Consider the following 18,068-nt stretch of genomic DNA (forward strand, 5'->3'; position numbering starts at 1 on the left):
AGGAGTCCAAGTGATCCTGGGGAATGACTTGTGCGGGACAAAGGTGTTGCCGAGAGTCGTAGCGGAGACTGTGCCAGAGGAGTGCCCAGAAGGCCACTGCACGTGTGGGACACCTGAGAGTGTGAACCTGACTGACATCCGAGGGGATGAGTCAGGAGACCGCCAAGCCATTGAGTGCCCTGTCTTGGTAGTGAGGAAGGCAGAGGTGGCCGACAAGGAAGACGCTGGAGAAGATGATACAGTGTCGATTCAACCAGTGGAAGATATCGATGTAGATATAGCATGGCTGTTTGATGAAGGTCCAGCCCAGGCAAATGGAGTCTCGGTGAGGTCGAAAGTGAAGATGGCCCAGCCGAAGAAGAATACTGTGAAGGGAGTTGACCGGAAGAGAGCCCAGACTGCTGAAATTGAGAGTCGGAAGGCGAATGCAACTGTGCTGAGTAGGAATGAGGAAAGATGTGGACAGACTGAGGACGGGAATAGAGCGTCAAGTGGTCCACGAGCACAGAGGCATATGGATAGTGGAGTTAAGTTGTTTGAGATGTCAGGAGTCGACATGTTTCACAGAAGACGTGGAGGAGAGATAGTGAAGAAGAGTAATAGCCGGGAAAATGAAAGGAGAAGAGACAGTATGTGTGGAGAGATGCTTACGAGCACTCTAGGAGAGGTAGAGCGACATGCACAGTCGAGTGCTATTGGTTGTAGTATGGTGCCCGAAGAAACTTTTAGGGAACGAAGAAGAGTTGAAGGAGAAGAAATGGAGGGGTATAGAGGTGAGAAGTGTGGGAAGAGGATGATGATGCAAGCATGGAGGAATAGAAGAAAGCCGAGGACTCGATGGGAGTCGAACAGGATAAGGTCTCAGATAAATGAGGAGACGAAAGGGAGGATCGTCGGTGAAGACCAGGGAGTGAAGTATGATGGCAGGAGACGAAAGTATAATGGCAGTAGATGGAAGTGTGAAGACGACAGAGGAGGTACGGACAGCAGATGTCTGACTCTGGACGTGAAGAGAAGACGAGGAAACGGAGGGTGGAGACAGTAAGTAGAGTGGACCAATGGATTGCAGGCGTCCAAGGAGGACAGCCTAGCCAAGAGGTGCCAGAGAAGTCAAATCGTTTATGAGAAGATCATGGTTCTGGAGAGAGGTGAGCCAGATGTTGCAAGGAGCAACGAACTAATTGTAGACTCCTAAGAGAGTATATCGGGTGAAGAACGAGACAGTGTGGTGGCGGATGTATTATCCCGAGCTTTGCCACTGGAATAACTCTCAAAAATAAGGGGAGGGGAGTGTTATGATCTCAGCCTGCAGGAGAAACGAGTCTCCCTTCTTGAGAGTTATTCAGCAAGCCTGACCTAACTAGAAGGTCTAGCAAATATTGAGGTGATAACCCATATGAAAAATGGCTGGTTGGATATGTAAAACAATTTAAGATTATGGGCAGTAAGTAAGGAAATAGATAAATGACTGGCTAGGAGATGTGGACACTTTGCTGGAGGCGTGAGGCTCGCTTCCGGAGGACCTTGACCTCACTTGAGTGCCAGACATCGCAGGGGGAAGCCGCGCTCCGTTTGAGCTCCCGCCAGAAGGGAACCCCTAGTGATATATCTCGCAGAGAAGAGAAGTGTGCGGACGTACCAGCTGTGGAATCGAGCTGGGAACGTTGTGGTCTCAAGTCCTGGTCGACGAGCAGATATTAAATCGCCCAGAAGCATTATTGTGGGCTGTGTGGAGCGCCCTGACCAGACGCCGTCAGAGGGAAAGCGCCCTCGACCAATTAATCTGTGGTAAGCACGATAAACGCCAGTTCATAGTGATTACTTGTAGTTTGGTCGTGTGCCCAGCGACAGTAGCAATGTTTATGTATAAGTTAGACATGTTTTAATAAGGCAGAAAGCCTGAAATAGGAGAGTGAAGAGGGAGGAACACGGAGCGACGTCCGCCCCCTCTGAGCGCTGGCGGAAGACTGAGGGAGCCGGGCTCTTGACGGAGGAAGACCCTCCCAGTGAGTGAGGACCGACACCAGGCGAGGTGGAGTATGGACCCGCCCAAAACGGGGGAGTCCACTCTCACTGTATGTAGAGAACAGATAGAGGTTTGAGGCAAGCATAGTGTGTGGTTATTTTTGTTTATGTGTTAAAGGGGAACATTTTATTGGAGTGTCGATGGGTTGCAGGTTTGTTCTTTGGGGAAGAAGTTGCTGAGAACTTCGAAGCCAGCAGATGATGTAGCTGATGAGACTCCAAGGTAGTGGAGCAGAGGACCTCGAGCTGTGAGGAGAAGCAGCAGTGAAGAGGAGTGTCACGTGCTTCTGTAGAGGTGGTGTAGCAGCCAAGAGAGCTGTGGAAGAACCTAACAGAAGGGTGAAGCACCGTAGTTGCACAAGGAAACTTCATGATAGCAGCCTGGAGGAGCTGCAGAGGATCCTGGTAGTGAAGCCCGGCAGAACCTAAGGATATTAGGGTTGTGAACTTCCAGAGGTGGAAGGGGAAGTTCTGGTGGATTACTTATAGGGAGTTGATAGTGTTTGGTTGTCAGTAGCGTGCAAGACGCAGTGAGAGGTGAGTGACTGTTGGCATCCTTATGTCAAGGAGTTTCTTATATTGAAGTATCAATGAACATTTATACTGGTATATGTTATTGCATTCAAATGCTGGTTTTCTATATATATATGTTATCTTGCTGATGGTGCAACAGTGTGTGGGCTTGACCAACTTGAGGAGGTTAATAGTACCAGGTGGTGAACCAGGAGTTGGGATACCACTTGATAAGCTGATAATAGAGTTCTGATGGTATTGGAGTGCAACCTGATTTGGATATTATAGAGTATAGGATTCATTATTATTATATGTGTGTATGTATCGTGTATGTGCTCTGTTCAGTAAATGTGTCACAATTTGCTGGTGTTTGCCCTTGTCCTAGTGAGGCTTCCCAGGAGGTAGTAAAGAAGGAGAGAGAGAGAGGAAGAACCATGAACCACTGCTGTGGACAGGGTAGGAGGTAATACTGGTAAGTCATAGGGGGATTGAGGAGATCATATCTCATAAGGAGAGAGTGGGGAGTCACAGCGGCTCGAGTGGGTGTGTGCACGTGACAACGAGGCTAAGTGTTGGAGCCGCATCCCCTGAACGTGTGACGTTGAGCCCCTCTCCAAGAGCCAGAAGCGCCAAGGGTGATCTCCTAGTATAAGCACTCTGCCGAGTTGTGGGTTGGGTTGTCCATAGAGAAGGATCAACGACGACAACACCAACCAACCCACAGTCAATATAATAACACTACCACGCCCACACACTACCACGCCCACATACTACCACGACCACACACTACCACGCCCACACACTACCACGACCACACACTACCACGACCACACACTACCACGACCACACACTACCACGCCCACACACTACCACGCCCACACACTACCACGACCACACACTACCACGACCACACACTACCACGCCCACACACTACCACGACCACACACTACCACGACCACACACTACCACGACCACACACTACCACGCCCACACACTACCACACCCACACACTACCACGCCCACACACTACCACGACCACACACTACCACGCTCACACACTACTACGCCCACACACTACCACGACCACACACTACCACGCCCACACACTACCACGCCCACACACTACCACGACCACACACTACCACGACCACACACTACCACGACCACACACTACCACGCCCACACACTACTACGCCCACACACTACCACGCCCACACACTACCACGCCCACACACTACCACGACCACACACTACCACGACCACACACTACCACGCCCATACACTACTACGCCCACACACTACCACGCCCACACACTACCACGCCCACACACTACCACGACCACACACTACTACGCCCACACACTACCACGCCCACACACTACCACGCCCACACACTACCACGCCCACACACTACCACGCCCACACACTACCACGACCACACACTACCACGCCCACACACTACCACGACCACACACTACCACGACCACACACTACCACGCCCACACACTACCACGCCCACACGCTACCACGCCCACACACTACCACGCCCACACACTAGCACGACCACACACTAGCACGACCACACACTACCACGCCCACACGCTACCACGCCCACACACTACCACGCCCACACACTACCACGACCACACACTACCACGCCCACACACTACCACGCCCACACACTACCACGCCCACACACTACCACGCCCACACACTACCACGCCCACACACTACCACGCCCACACACTACCACGCCCACACACTACCACGCCCACACACTACCACGCCCACATACTACCACGACCACACACTACCACGCCCACACACTACCACGACCACACACTACCACGCCCACACACTACCACGCCCACACACTACCACGCCCACACACTACCACGCCCACACACTACCACGCCCACACACTACCACGCCCACACACTACCACGCCCACACACTACCACGCCCACACACTACCACGCCCACACACTACCACGACCACACACTACCACGACCACACACTACCACGACCACACACTACCACGCCCACACACTACCACGACCACACACTACCACGCCCACACACTACCACGCCCACACACTACCACGACCACACACTACCACGACCACACACTACCACGACCACACACTACCACGCCCACACACTACCACGACCACACACTACCACGCCCACACACTACCACGCCCACACACTACCACGCCCACACACTACCACGCCCACACACCATGCTGGTATTCAGGGGACATGTTGTTCCACCTGCGGAGCCATATACTCAAGACACCAGTGGTGGAGGTGCTTACTCTTTGTCCATGAATCCCATCCCCCCCTTGAAACACTCATCCCAGTTCATTAGGACTCACCCTAGCACTCCCAGCAGCTCCCAGCAGCTCCCAGCAGCTCCCAGTTCCCATCAGTAGTGACTCTCAGGATCCTGATTGGATTGCTGCCCCTCGTTCGGCTGTCATTTAAAGATTGGGTAAAAATATTGGTTTCTAGTGGTGGTGTTTCCTGAATCCCCGTTGTTGTATCGTGCCCTGCTTACACTTCTGGGATATATGTGAATATATATATATATATATATATATATATATATATATATATATATATATATATATATATATATATATATACATATATACATATATATATATATATTTATATATATATATATATATATATATATATATATATATATATATATATATATATATATATATATATATATATATATATATATATATATATATGACAATGTCAGACCACGGAGGAAAATGAAACAGGAATTTCCTTAAGTACTTTCGTATATTAAATACATCTTCAGAAGGAATGATTCATTCCTTCTGAAGATGTATTTAATATACGAAAGTACTTAAGGAAATTCCTGTTTCATTTTCCTCCGTGGTCTGACATTGTCACATTCTTAATCACGTGTTTATTTTCGTGATATACACACACACACATTATATATATATATATATATATATATATATATGTGTGTGTGTGTTTACTAGGTGTGTTTATTAGTTGTGTTTTTGCGGGGGTTGAGCTTTGCTCTTTCGGCCCGCCTCTCAACTGTCAATCAACTGTTTACTAACTACTTTTTTTTTTCCCCACACCACACACACACACCCCAGGAAGCAGCCCGTAACAGCTGACTAACTCCCAGGTACCTATTTACTGCTAGGTAACAGGGGCACTTAGGGTGAAAGAAACTTTGCCCATTTGTTTCTGCCTCGTGCGGGAATCGAACCCGCGCCACAGAATTACACAGAGTCCTGCGCGCTATCCACCAGGCTACGAGGCCCCCTTGTGTGTGTGTGTGTGTGTGTGTGTGTGTGTGTGTGTGTGTGTGTGTGTGTGTGTGTGTGTGTGTGTGTGTGTGTGTCTGTGTGTGTGTGTCTGTGTCTGTGTCTGTTTGTGTATTGACCTAGTTGTGCTTGCGGGGGTTGAGCTCTGGCTGTTTGGGCCCGCCTCTCAACTGTCAATCAACTGGTATACAGATTCCTGAGCTTACTGGGCTCTATTATATCTACATTTGAAACTGTGTATGGAGTCAGTCTCCACCACATCGCTGCCTAATGCATTCCACCTGTTAACTTCTCTGACCCTGAAAAAGTTCTTTCTAACGTCCCTGTAGCTCATTTGGGTACTCACTTTCCACCTGTGTCCCCTTAGTCGGTTACCACCCGTGTCAAATAGTTTATCTTTAACTACCCTGTAAATTCCTCTGAGAATTTTGAAGGTAGTGATCATGTCTCCCCTTACTCCTCTGTCTTCCAGTCTCGTGAGGTTCATAGGTCGCAGCCTGTCCTCGTAACTTATGCCTCTTAGTTCTAGGACTAGCCTAGTAGCATACCTCTGCCTTTTTCAAGCTTCGCCTTGTGTTTGATAAGGTGCCTTTTCCCTATTTCCTTTCTTGAAAATCGGTGCGACATTTGCCTTCTTCCAGCAACTGGGCAATTCTCCCGACATAAGTGACTCATTAAAGATCATTGCCAGAGGCACGCTGAGAGCCCGCGCTGCCTCTTTTAGTATCCACGGTGATACTTTGTCGGGTCCAACTGCTTTAGTTGCATCCAGTGTTGTCAACTGTTTCATTACCTCCTCTGCTGTCACCTCTATATCTGATAGTCGTCCGTCTAGGGTAATATCTAGCAATGGGAGCTGCTCAGGCTCGGTTGTGAACACTCTATGGAAACTTGCATTCAGTACCTCGAAGATTTCCTTTTCACTCTCTGTATGTGCCTCTTCTGTTTTCTTTAGTCTTGTCATTTGGTCATTTACCTACATCTTCCTTCTTATATGGCTATGTAGTAATTTAGTTTTTTTTTTTTTTAGCTTTGAATGCAATATCATTCTCAAATTTTCTTTCCGATGTTCGTCTTATGGTAATGTAATCGTTCCTAGCTCTGTTACATCTAATCCTGTTGTCCTCTGTCCTTTGTCTTCTGTACTTCCTCCACTCCCGCCTGCTTCTTATTGTTGCTTCCTGACGCTGTCTATTAAATCATAGGTTATTATATTCCCTCCTGCTTTTTCTCTTTACTGTTGGAATAAATCTCTCTTTAGCCTCCTTGCATTTCCATATGACTTGGTTCATCATATCTTGCACTATTTTTCCTCTAATTTCTTCCTACCACTGCATTTCTCCCACATAGTCCCTTATCATCCAGTAATCCCCTTTCCTGTTATCAACTCTCCTTTCCCAGACCTCTTGTCCTTTGGTCACAACTTTGAGTTCCATCATGTAGTCAAAGACTAGGACACAATAGTCACTGGCTCATAGTGGTATTTCATGTTCCAAATTCTCGATGTGTTCTACATTCTGGGTGAAAAGCAGGTCTAATAGGCTGGGCGTATCCCCTCGTCTTTCCCTGGTGTCTTCCCTCACATGTTGTGCTAGGAAATTCCTGTCAATAACGTCTACTAACTTCGCTCCCCACGTTTCCTCCAGGCCATTGGGATTCATTTTTCCCAATTTATCTCTCCGTGATAAATCTGTGTACTCACCTATTTGTGCTTGAGGGGGGTGGGGTTGAGCTCTGGCTCTTTGGTCCCGCCTCTCAACTGTCAATCAACTGTTGTACAGATTCCTGAGCCTACTGGGCTCTATCATATCTACATTTGAAACTGTGTATGGAGTCAGCCTCCACCACATCACTTCCTAGTGCATTCCATTTATTAACTACTCTGACACTGAAAAAATTCTTTCTAACGTCTCTGTGGCTCATCTGGGTACTAAGTTTCCACCTGTGTCCCCTTGTTCGTGTCCCACCCGTGCTGAAGAGTTTGTCTTTGTCCACCCTGTCAATTCCCCTGAGAATTTTGTAGGTGGTTATCATGTCTCCCCTTACTATTCTGTTTTCCAGGGATGTGAGGTTCAGCTCCTTTAGCCTTTCCTCGTGGCTCAATCCTCTCAGTTCCGGGACGAGCATGGTGGCATACCGCTGAATCTTCTCTAACTTTGTCTTGTGTTTAACTAGGTATGGACTCCAGGCTGGAGCTGCATACTCCAGGATTGGTCTGACATAAGCTGTATACAGGGTTCTGAAAGATTCCTTACACAAATTTCTGAAGGCAGTTCTTATGTTGGCCAGTCTAGCATATGTCGCTGATGATATTCTTTTGATGTTGGCCTCTGGGGACAGGTTCGGTGGATATCAACCCCCAGATCCTTCTCTCTATTTGACTCTTGCAGGATTTCCCCTCCCAGATGGTACCTTGTGTTCAGCCTCCTGCTCCCTTCGCCTAAATTATTCGCCTGTGTGTGTGTGTGTGTGTGTGTGTGTGTGTGTGTGTGTGTGTGTGTGTGTGTGTGTGTGTGTGTGTGTGCGTGTGTAAGATGATAAAGTACTAGATGAACAACCAGTTTGAATTAAAATAAAAAAAATGGTGACAAATTGCTTTCCCCTCAAAGAGTAATATTTAATAATCTATAAATAATAGAACCCAAGTGAATACAAATGTGAGAATGTCGCACCAACATTCAATAACGATGTCCGAATGTGGGCAATAAATATCCAGGTATTAGTGAACAAAAAATCTTATAACTCGGGGGCCTATTTTCCTGATTTGACACTCCGTATAAAAACTGCAACTCTTTTACCGAGTCAGAACTGTTCGAATCTAACTGACCTGCATGACAACGAAGACCAAATCCTCAGGAAACGTCCGCATTTCGTCCCTTTAAATTGTTACAAAACTCTCCACAATTTTAACGGAGCAGTCGACTGAGTTGTAACCATTTTGTACTTGGTAATAGGAACCCCTTTTTTAATGCAGACCAAATCCCTTATCGCCAACTAACGCCCAAGACCCGTTAACAACCACCAATGTCACCATCTCCATTACCACCCATTTATATCCGACCTCCGACCATCTACTGATAATTGTTTAGGTTAGCAAGGATGGGTATATATAGCACTGAAACCCTTAACTCATCTCTATGCCCATTAATCTCCACTAACACCAGGTGGGTCCTTTGTTAGCATCAGGTGAATATATTTATATATATATATATATATATATATATATATATATATATATATATATATATATATATATATATATATATATATATATATATGTCGTACCTAGTAGCCAGAACGCACTTCTCAGCCTACTATGCAAGACCCGATTTGCCTAATAAGCCAACTTTTCCTGAATTAATATATTTTCTCTATTTTTTTCTTATGAAATGATAAAGCTACCCATTTCATTATGTATGAGATCAATTTTTTTTTATTGGAGTTAAAATTAACGTAGATATATGACCGAACCTAACCAACCCTACCTAACCTAACCTATCTTAACCTAACCTAAACTAACACAACTTAGTCAATAAAATATTTTCTTAATATAATATAATAATAATAATTCCAATGAACTAGTTGGAAACAATATATTGAAAATAAAGAAAATTACTCGGCCTATTAGGCAAATCGTGACTTGCATAGTAGGCCGAGAAGTGTGTTCTGGCTACTAGGCCCGACAAACACACACACACACACACACACACACACACAAGAGGGGCCTCGTAGCCTGGTGGATAGCGCGCAGGACTCGTAATTCTGTGGCGCGGGTTCGATTCCCGCACGAGGCAGAAACAAATGGGCAAAGTTTCTTTCACCCTAAGTGCCCCTGTTACCTAACAGTAAATAGGTACCTGGGAGTTAGTCAGCTGTCACGGGCTGCTTCCTGGGGTGTGTGTGTGTGGTGTGGGGAAAAAAAATAAAGTAGTTAGTAAACAGTTGATTGGCAGTTGAGAGGCGGGCCGAAAGAGCAAAGCTCAACCCCCGCAAAAACACAACTAGTAAACACACACACACACACACACACACACACACACACACACACACACACACACACACACACACACAGATATTAGAAAGAACTTTTTTAGTGTCAGAGTGGTGGACAAATGGAATGCATTAGGAAGAGATGTGGTGGAGGCTGACTCCATACACAGTTTCAAGTGTAGATATGATAGAGCACAATAGGCTCAGGAATCTGTACACCTGTTGATTGACGGTTGAGAGGCGGGACCAAAGAGCCAGAGCTCAACCCCCGCAAACACAACTAGGTGAGTACAACTAGGTGAGTACATATATATATATATATATATATATATATATATATATATATATATATATATATATATATATATATATATATATATATATATATATATGCATGTCTCATTGAATATGACATCATATTCCGTATTTACTATTTTCTGATTAAGGGCTTCTATCCCTCTTACTAATACTCTTGCATCAGGGTTCAGCTGGAAGAGGAGTTCATCAAAAGTTATGTTTTTTTTTAGGTGAACAAAAGAATTTAATAAATGAAGAATATATTACACTAATTACAAACGTTTCGAACCTCCATTGTTCATTCTCAAATGGAAAGAAATTACAGAACTCGTTTATTTATACCTGTACGGGGTCAGGTGATAAACAAGTACAATAAAGGAAGAGACAAGGGGGATACATAGGGGATAAATGGGGAGACGAAGCACATACAAAGATTAATCAGGTGTAACTGGCCTGTTATGTTGAGCAGTGTCTTCTGTGTTGGCATCGTTATGTTCTGGTCTTGTCCTTACTCTCATGGTGGGTAGAGTAAATAGTTCCATGATTTGGGTGTTCATGGTAGGTTGTTCTATTCTTATGTGAATTGCTTCAAGAATTTGCAATCTTCTTGCATCTTGGGTTTTGTCAAGATGTATTTTTGTTCAAAAAACAAAAATACAAATTTGTTTTTGAACAAAAATACAGGTATTTTTGTTCAACATTTCTCTTGTTAGGGTGATGTCATGGGCTAGTCTCATGTGATTCCTAGGGGCACCGGATTGAAGATGACATGAACGCCTCGTCAGCTTAGTCGACGTCATACCTATGTACTTAGATTGAAGGTTACATCCTTCGTGGGGGCAAGTGTACATGTATACAACGCTTGACTGCTGTAGAGGGTTCTCCGTCGGCTTCGGACTGTTTTTGATAAAGAGTTCGAAAGTCTTCTTGGTTTTGTAGAATATGATCAGGTCTATGTTTTGGTTAGGTGTAATGCTTTTTACTCCTTTACGGATTATTTCTTTCATTACGCTTTCCTCTCTTTTATGTTCACTGTGCATGGTTGATTTGTAATATAATTTTATTGGAGGTATTGTGGTTTCTGTTCTAGGTTCAGGATTATACCAACGGTCCAAGTGTCATCTTATAGCAGCGTTTATTTCCATGTTGCTATATCCGTTGTTCACCAATACCTGAGTTACTCTTTCAAACTCTCTACTCACGTTGCTCCATTCAGAGCAGTGGGTAAGCGCTCGACGAATATAAGTATTGAGAACACTGGCTTTGTATCTTTGGGGGCACTCACTTCTACCGTTCAGGCATAATCCTATGTTGGTGGGCTTGGTATACACGTTGGTGCTTAAAGAGGTTCCTGTTTTTGTTATTAGTACATCCAAGAATGGCAGACTATTATTCTCACTATTTTCATGTGTAAATCGGAGTACTGAGTCTCTCTCTAGATGGCTTTTTAGATCAATTAGTTCGTCTGAGTCTTTTACTATTACGAATATGTCATCTACATAACGGCAGTATACAGTTGGTTTTTGTCTGCTACTGAAGACTCTGTCTTCGATGATTCCCATATAAAAATTAGCAAATAACACTCCTAAGGGAAATTCCATTGCTACTCCGTCTATTTATAGATACATGTCTCCTTGTGGACTGATGAAAGGGGCTTCCTTTGTACACGTCTCGAGAAGACTCTTCAAGTGTGGCTCAGGTATGTCTAATTTGAGGGTGCTCTCGTCTCTGTATACTCTGTCCAGTATCATTCCTATGGTTGTATCGACTGGGACGTTGGTAAATAGGGATTCGATGTCCAGGGAAGTAATGATTCCATCGGGCTGAGTAGTTTTGATTAATTCTAGGGAAATCTGCTGATGATTGTAGACTATAGTTGTTTGAAGTGTATGGAGTTAGGAGTTCGGTAAGTCTTTTTGCCAGGTGATAGGTTGGAGTTGATATTTGGCTGATTATTGGGCGTAGTGGGTTACCTGGTTTGTGTGTCTTAACAGTGCCATAGGCATATCTTAAGCCATAGTCGCTCTGGAGTTTAGTGAAAAGCACACTACCTTTCTTTGCGTTGATTGCTGTAATTGTTTTGTTCACTTGGCGTTTAAGGTCTCCCACAGGGTTCCTCGTAATACGTTGAAATTTGGTGTCATCACTAAGGATGTCGCTAATTTTGTTCATGTATTCTTGGGTAGGAATCAATACATATGCTGCTGTCTTGTCGGCTTTTGTTATTGTTATATTTTCTTATTGTTTCTTATTTTCTTATTTATCCCCCTATGTATCCAACTTGTCTTTTCCTTTATTGTACTTGTTCATCACCTGACCCCGTACTGGTATAAATTAACAAGTTCAGTAATTTCTTCTCACTTGAGAATGAACCATGGAGGTTCGAAACGTTGTACGATTTTGTAATTACTGTAATATATTCTTCAATTATTCAATTCTTTTCTTCACCTAAAAAAACATGAATTTCGGTGAACTCCTCTTCCTGCTGAACCCTGATGCAATAGCATTAGTTAGACGGATATAAGCCCTAAATCAGAAAATAGTAAATACGGAATATGCTGTCATATTCAATGAGACATACATAAAAGAAAACCTGTTGCCAGTATACACCAATAATATATTATATATTATATATATATATATATATATATATATATATATATATATATATATATATATATATATATATATATATATATATATATATATATATATGTATATGGCTCGATATATAGTTATGACCTATTGTCTGGTGTGTGTGATGCTCTGTCCTGTGTGGCAGTGAATATGAGCAGCACCTCACTGTCTTGTGTGGCAGTGAATATGAACAGCACCTCACTGTCCTGTGTGGCAGTGAATATGAGCAGCACCTCACTGTCTTGTGTGGCAGTGAATATGAGCAGCACCTCACTGTCCTGTGTGGCAGTGAATATGAGCAGCACCTCACTGTCTTGTGTGGCAGTGAATATGAGCAGCACCTCACTGTCCTGTGTGGCAGTGAATATGAGCAGCACCTCACTGTCCTGTGTGGCAGTGAATATGAGCAGCACCTCACTGACCTGTGTGGCAGTGAATATGAGCAGCACCTCACTGTCCTGTGTGGCAGTGAATATGAGCAGCACCTCACTGACCTGTGTGGCAGTGAATATGAGCAGCACCTCACTGTAAAAGGACCTAACTGAATTACTCCGATTACGCAAAACTAAATATTTTGTCAACAACAATTTTAATAATGTACATAACATCCTCGTCTCCTAAAACCCCAACTAATAAACCAACCCGTTCTCTTGATGTGCCACAGCGTACAATATACATCGTACTAACCTAACCCAAATAGGACGAACCCAAACTACCCCCCTTAACCTTACTAACTGATGCATAGCCGACTTTTTTATATTTATAAGCCGATACTTTTCAACGTTCGCTGTAACGTGTATGTTAGGGGGACCATAACGTGCAAAATGAGACGCATTAGTTGAACGAATCGGACCTGAAGGAACAGACCATAGAGGCGACATTTCGTATCCAGACTCATTTTAATATGAAAATCCTTCAACTCGCTTGTTCTTCTTAAGTTAGGTAATGAGGCTTACAAAAAGTTTCTCAGCTGCGAGGGATGATGCCTATGAGGGGTGAAAGGAGTTCCAGGAAAAGCTGACGGACTTTGATTAAGCTTGAGTCGATGTGAGGCTCTTGTCTGATCCTCGGGGGAGGGATCGAAAGTTGCTCGAAGCGCCCCGAATACTTTCAGCTAATCCCTTAGGAAGATAATTCAGCCCGAGTCTTAGAATAATCTAGTCTGGTCTTCATGGAAAAGGAAACGTATTGGAGGAAAGCCGTATCAACTGTCCCATTTAAAGAATTCCATGAAGCCCAAGTCAACCATTATGTTAAATCTTTCGATATCTTGATATCTGCCGAATCGACAATAGAAATATGATAAGACGTAGCGTAGACTGAGAACTTAGACATCCGCACGGAAGTAACTCTGTGATATTTTTACAAATCAGACAGAATATTTACCAAACTATAAGGACATTTTCGAGAATAATTCACTGAAATATCATGAAGAATCAGACGAGATTTTCCACAAGTGCTTCAGTTCCTGGACGCTTCTACTAACTCGTTTTCATCTATATGAACATAAGATCTTAATAATAATGATGACAAAAGAAGCAGCGTTGGACCCAGAACCAACACCGAAGCAAGAATATAAAACACGCAATGAACCCATCGATTCATGTCCTATCAGTAAAGGACAAACATGTCCTATCGAGTAAAGCCAAGACCCAACCAAAGCTGCTCCACAGCCACATCATGAGGAAAACAGCAGTGAAGGAACAAGTGATGAAGCTGTGAAAAGGGGAGAACAAATACACAGAGAATGACAAGGAAGTGTGTGAAGAACTCAACAAGAGATTCCAGGAGGTCTTCACAATAGAACAAGGCGAAGCCCCTGCACTAAGTGAGGAGGTGGCAAACCAAGCAACCTTGGAGGAATTTGACCTCACCAGTGATGAGGTCAACAGGTGTCTGCTGGAGCTGGATGTGACAAAGGCTGTTGGGCCTGACAGAATCTTACCATGGATACTAAAGGAAGGTGCAGAAGCACTAAGTGTGCCACTCTCTATGGTGCATAACAGGTCACTGGAAACAGGAGACTTACCAGAAAGTTGGAAGACAGCTAACGTGGTCCCAATATACAAGAAGGGTGACAGGCAAGAGGCACTGAACTACAGGCCAGATTCCTTAACTTGTATACCATGCAAGGTGATGGAGAAGATCGTGAGGAAAAGGCTCGTAAAGCATCTGGAGGGAAATAACTTTGTAACGCACCACCAACATGGGTTCAGGGATGGTAAATCGTGCCTCACAGGTTTAATAGAATTTTATGACCAGGCAACAAAAATTAGGCAGGAAAGAGAAGGGTGGGCCGACTGCATTTTCCTGGACTGTCAAAAAGCCTTTGACACAGTACCCCGTAAAAGGCTGTTAAAAAAGTTGGAGCAACAGGCAGGAGTAAAAGGGAAGGTGCTCCATTGGATAAGGGAATACTTAAGCAACAGGAAACAGCGAGTAACGGTGAGGGGGAAGACATCAGAGTGGCGAGATGTCACAAGCGGAGTCCCACAGGGCTCAGTACTTGGACCCATCCTGTTTCTAATATATGTAAACGATCTTCCGGAGGGAAAATAGACTCATTCTAGACTCATTCCTCTAAATGTTTGCTAATGATGCAAAAATTATGAGAAGAATCAAGACGGATGAAGATAGACAGAGACTACAGGATGACCTGGATAAACTGGAGGAATGGTCTAGAAAATGGCTGCTAAAGTTCAACTCAGGAAAGTGTAAGGTGATGAATTTAGGGGAAGGGCTGAACACAAGGTATCATCTGGGAGGTGAAATCCTGCAAGAGTCAAATAGAGAGAAAGATTTGGGGGTTGATATCACACCGAACCTGTCCCCAGAGGCCCACATCAAAACAATATCATCAGCAGCATATGTTAGACTGGCCAACATAAGAACTGCCTTTTGAAACTTGTGTAAGGAATCTTTCAGAACCCTGTATACCACTTATGTAAGACCAATCCTGGAGTATGCAGCTCCAGCCTGGAGTCCATACCTAGTTAAACACAAGACAAAGCTAGAGAAGATTCAGCGGTATGCCACCAGGCTCGTCCCGGAACTGAGAGGAATGAGCTACGAGGAAAGGCTAAAAGAGCTGAACCTCACATCCCTGGAAAACAGAAGTGTAAGGGGAGACATGATAACCAACTACAAAATTCTCAAGGGAATTAATAGGGTGGACAAACACAAACTCTTCAGCACGGGTGGAACACGAACTAGGGGACACAGGTGAAAATTTAGTACCCAGATGAGCCACAGAGACGTTAGAAAGATTTTTTCAGTGTCAGAGTAGTTAATAAATGGAATGCTTTAGGCAGTGATGTGGTGGAGGCTGACTCCATACACAGTTTCAAATGTAGATATGATAGAGCCCAGTAGGCTCAGGAATCTGTACACCAGGTGATTGACAGTTGAGAGGCGGGACCAAAGAGCCAAAGCTCAACCCCCGCAAGCACAATTAGGTAAGTACAATTAGGTAAGTATCACTTCACCACAAAAACGAATATTAGGATTAACAGAGTATGTAAAATTCTCTTTGAAATGCAAGAAGTGTAATGTGAAACGCTTCAAGGCGTCAGACCATAAATAAAGTATGAAAATGAACTTTGGTGAGTTAATTTTAACTTTTCAACTACCTCTCGACTGTGAAAAAAACAGAAGAAATATTGAGTGGCAATATTTCTGATGACAGTGAAAAACAACATTTTGTATGTGTGAGTATTGAATATGTATGATATGAATATGAATTGTATGTATTGAATATGACCGAAAACGTAAGATTAATAATTCCAACACGAAGTTTCTCAATATTTCTTATGTTTTTCTTCACTGTCGGTGGTAATGGAAATATCAATTCTCTAAAATTCATTTTTATTTACGGTCTGACGCCTGAACGCGTTTTATAATGGCTTATTACATTTTCAAAGACTTTCACACAATTTCGTGGTACTTATAATCGCTTTGGGTGAGGTGATATGGTACAAAAGTTTTGGGTGAGGTGATATGGTAAAAAGGTTTTGGGTGAGGAGATATGGTAAAAAGATTTTGGGTGAGGTGAACCAACTTGTGACAAACACAAGACAGAACACGAAACAATGGGTATAAGTTTGGTATGAGAACAATGAAAGTAGCAGCAGAAGGCCTATTGGCCCATAACTCCTCTTACTGCTTCTATATTTGTTCGGGGACTTGAAGTGGATAGAATATAGTTGTGCATTAATTGGCTGTTGATTGCTGGTGTTGACTTTTTGATGTGTAGTGCCTCGCTGATGTCGGGCCGCCTGCTATCGCTGTACCTATCGATGATTTCTGTGTTGTTTATTAAGATTTCTCTGGTTGTGAGAAGAGATTATGTGTTCTTTTATGGAGCCCTGTTGTTTATGCATTGTTAATCGCCTGGAAAGAGACAATGTTGTCTTGCCTATATACTGAGTTCTTTGGGGCTTATAGTCCCCAAATGTACATTTAAAGGCATAGACGACATTGGTTTCCTTCAAGGCGTTCTGCTTGGTGTCTGGGGAGTTTTTCATGAGTAGATTGGCCGTTTTTTTGTTTTATAGTAAACTGTCAATTGTATTTTCAGATTTTTGTCTGTAGGGATAACGTTCTTATCAACAATATCTTTCAGGACCCTTTCCTCCGTTTTATGAGCCATCGAAAAGAAGTTCCAGTAAAATAAACTATTAGGGGGGGGGGCTACAAGTGTTGTGTTGGTTGACTCTTCAGAGGTTGCATGGCGTTTCACCTTTCTTTTTATTATATCTTCAACAAAACCGTTAGAGAAGCCGTTGTTGACTGGGACCTGCCTTACTCTACAGATTTCTTCATCGACTTGCTTCCATCCTGAGCTGTGGCTGAGAGCACGGTCGACGTAAGTATTGACAACACTCCTCATGTACTTGTCTGGGAATTCACTATAGGCATTGAGACACATTCCTATGTTTGTTTCCTTAGTGTAGACTGCAGTGTAGAAGCCTCCGCTCCTTTCCGTGACTGCTACATCCAATAAGGGCAGCTTCCCATTATTCTCCATCTCGTAAGTGAAACGCAACACAGAATTCCACTCAAAGGCCTCCTTCACCTGCTGCAGACATCTGGCATCAGGTACCTGCATAAAAATGTCGTCAACATACCTGCAGTATATGGCCGGTTTCAAGTCCATGTCAACTAAGACCCTCTGCTCAATGGGACCCAAGTAGAAGTTCTCAAACAGGACACCTAGGGGAGAACCCATGGTGACCCCATCTACTTGCTTATCCAGGCCCATCTGGGCTCAAAAAGGGTGC

The 18,068-nt window shown here is 43.8% G+C and overlaps 1 protein-coding gene across 1 annotated transcript; it reads right to left on the reverse strand.

The window, feature by feature from the left end:
• Window positions 1-12,583: 12,583 nt before the first annotated feature.
• LOC138363738 (uncharacterized) lies at window positions 12,584-18,049 on the reverse strand. Its single transcript, XM_069323131.1, has 2 exons — window positions 17,682-18,049; window positions 12,584-12,644 (listed from the first exon to the last, which is right to left on the reverse strand). Exons 1-2 carry the CDS (start codon window positions 18,047-18,049, stop codon window positions 12,584-12,586), a joined length of 429 nt encoding a protein of 142 aa, XP_069179232.1.
• Between the last annotated feature and the right edge of the window lie 19 nt (window positions 18,050-18,068).

This window comes from Procambarus clarkii, chromosome 11 (assembly GCF_040958095.1).
Source record: "Procambarus clarkii isolate CNS0578487 chromosome 11, FALCON_Pclarkii_2.0, whole genome shotgun sequence".
NCBI lineage: Eukaryota > Metazoa > Arthropoda > Malacostraca > Decapoda > Cambaridae > Procambarus > Procambarus clarkii.

Bases quoted from the DNA above. Each gene is read 5' to 3' on its own strand.
- LOC138363738 (XM_069323131.1), bottom strand. From the start codon at position 18,049: ATGGGCCTGGATAAGCAAGTAGATGGGGTCACCATGGGTTCTCCCCTA. The intron at 12,645-17,681 runs GTACATGAGGAG...CTATTGCATCAG, and splicing joins TATAGTGAATTCCCAGACAA to GGTTCAGCAGGAAGAGGAGT.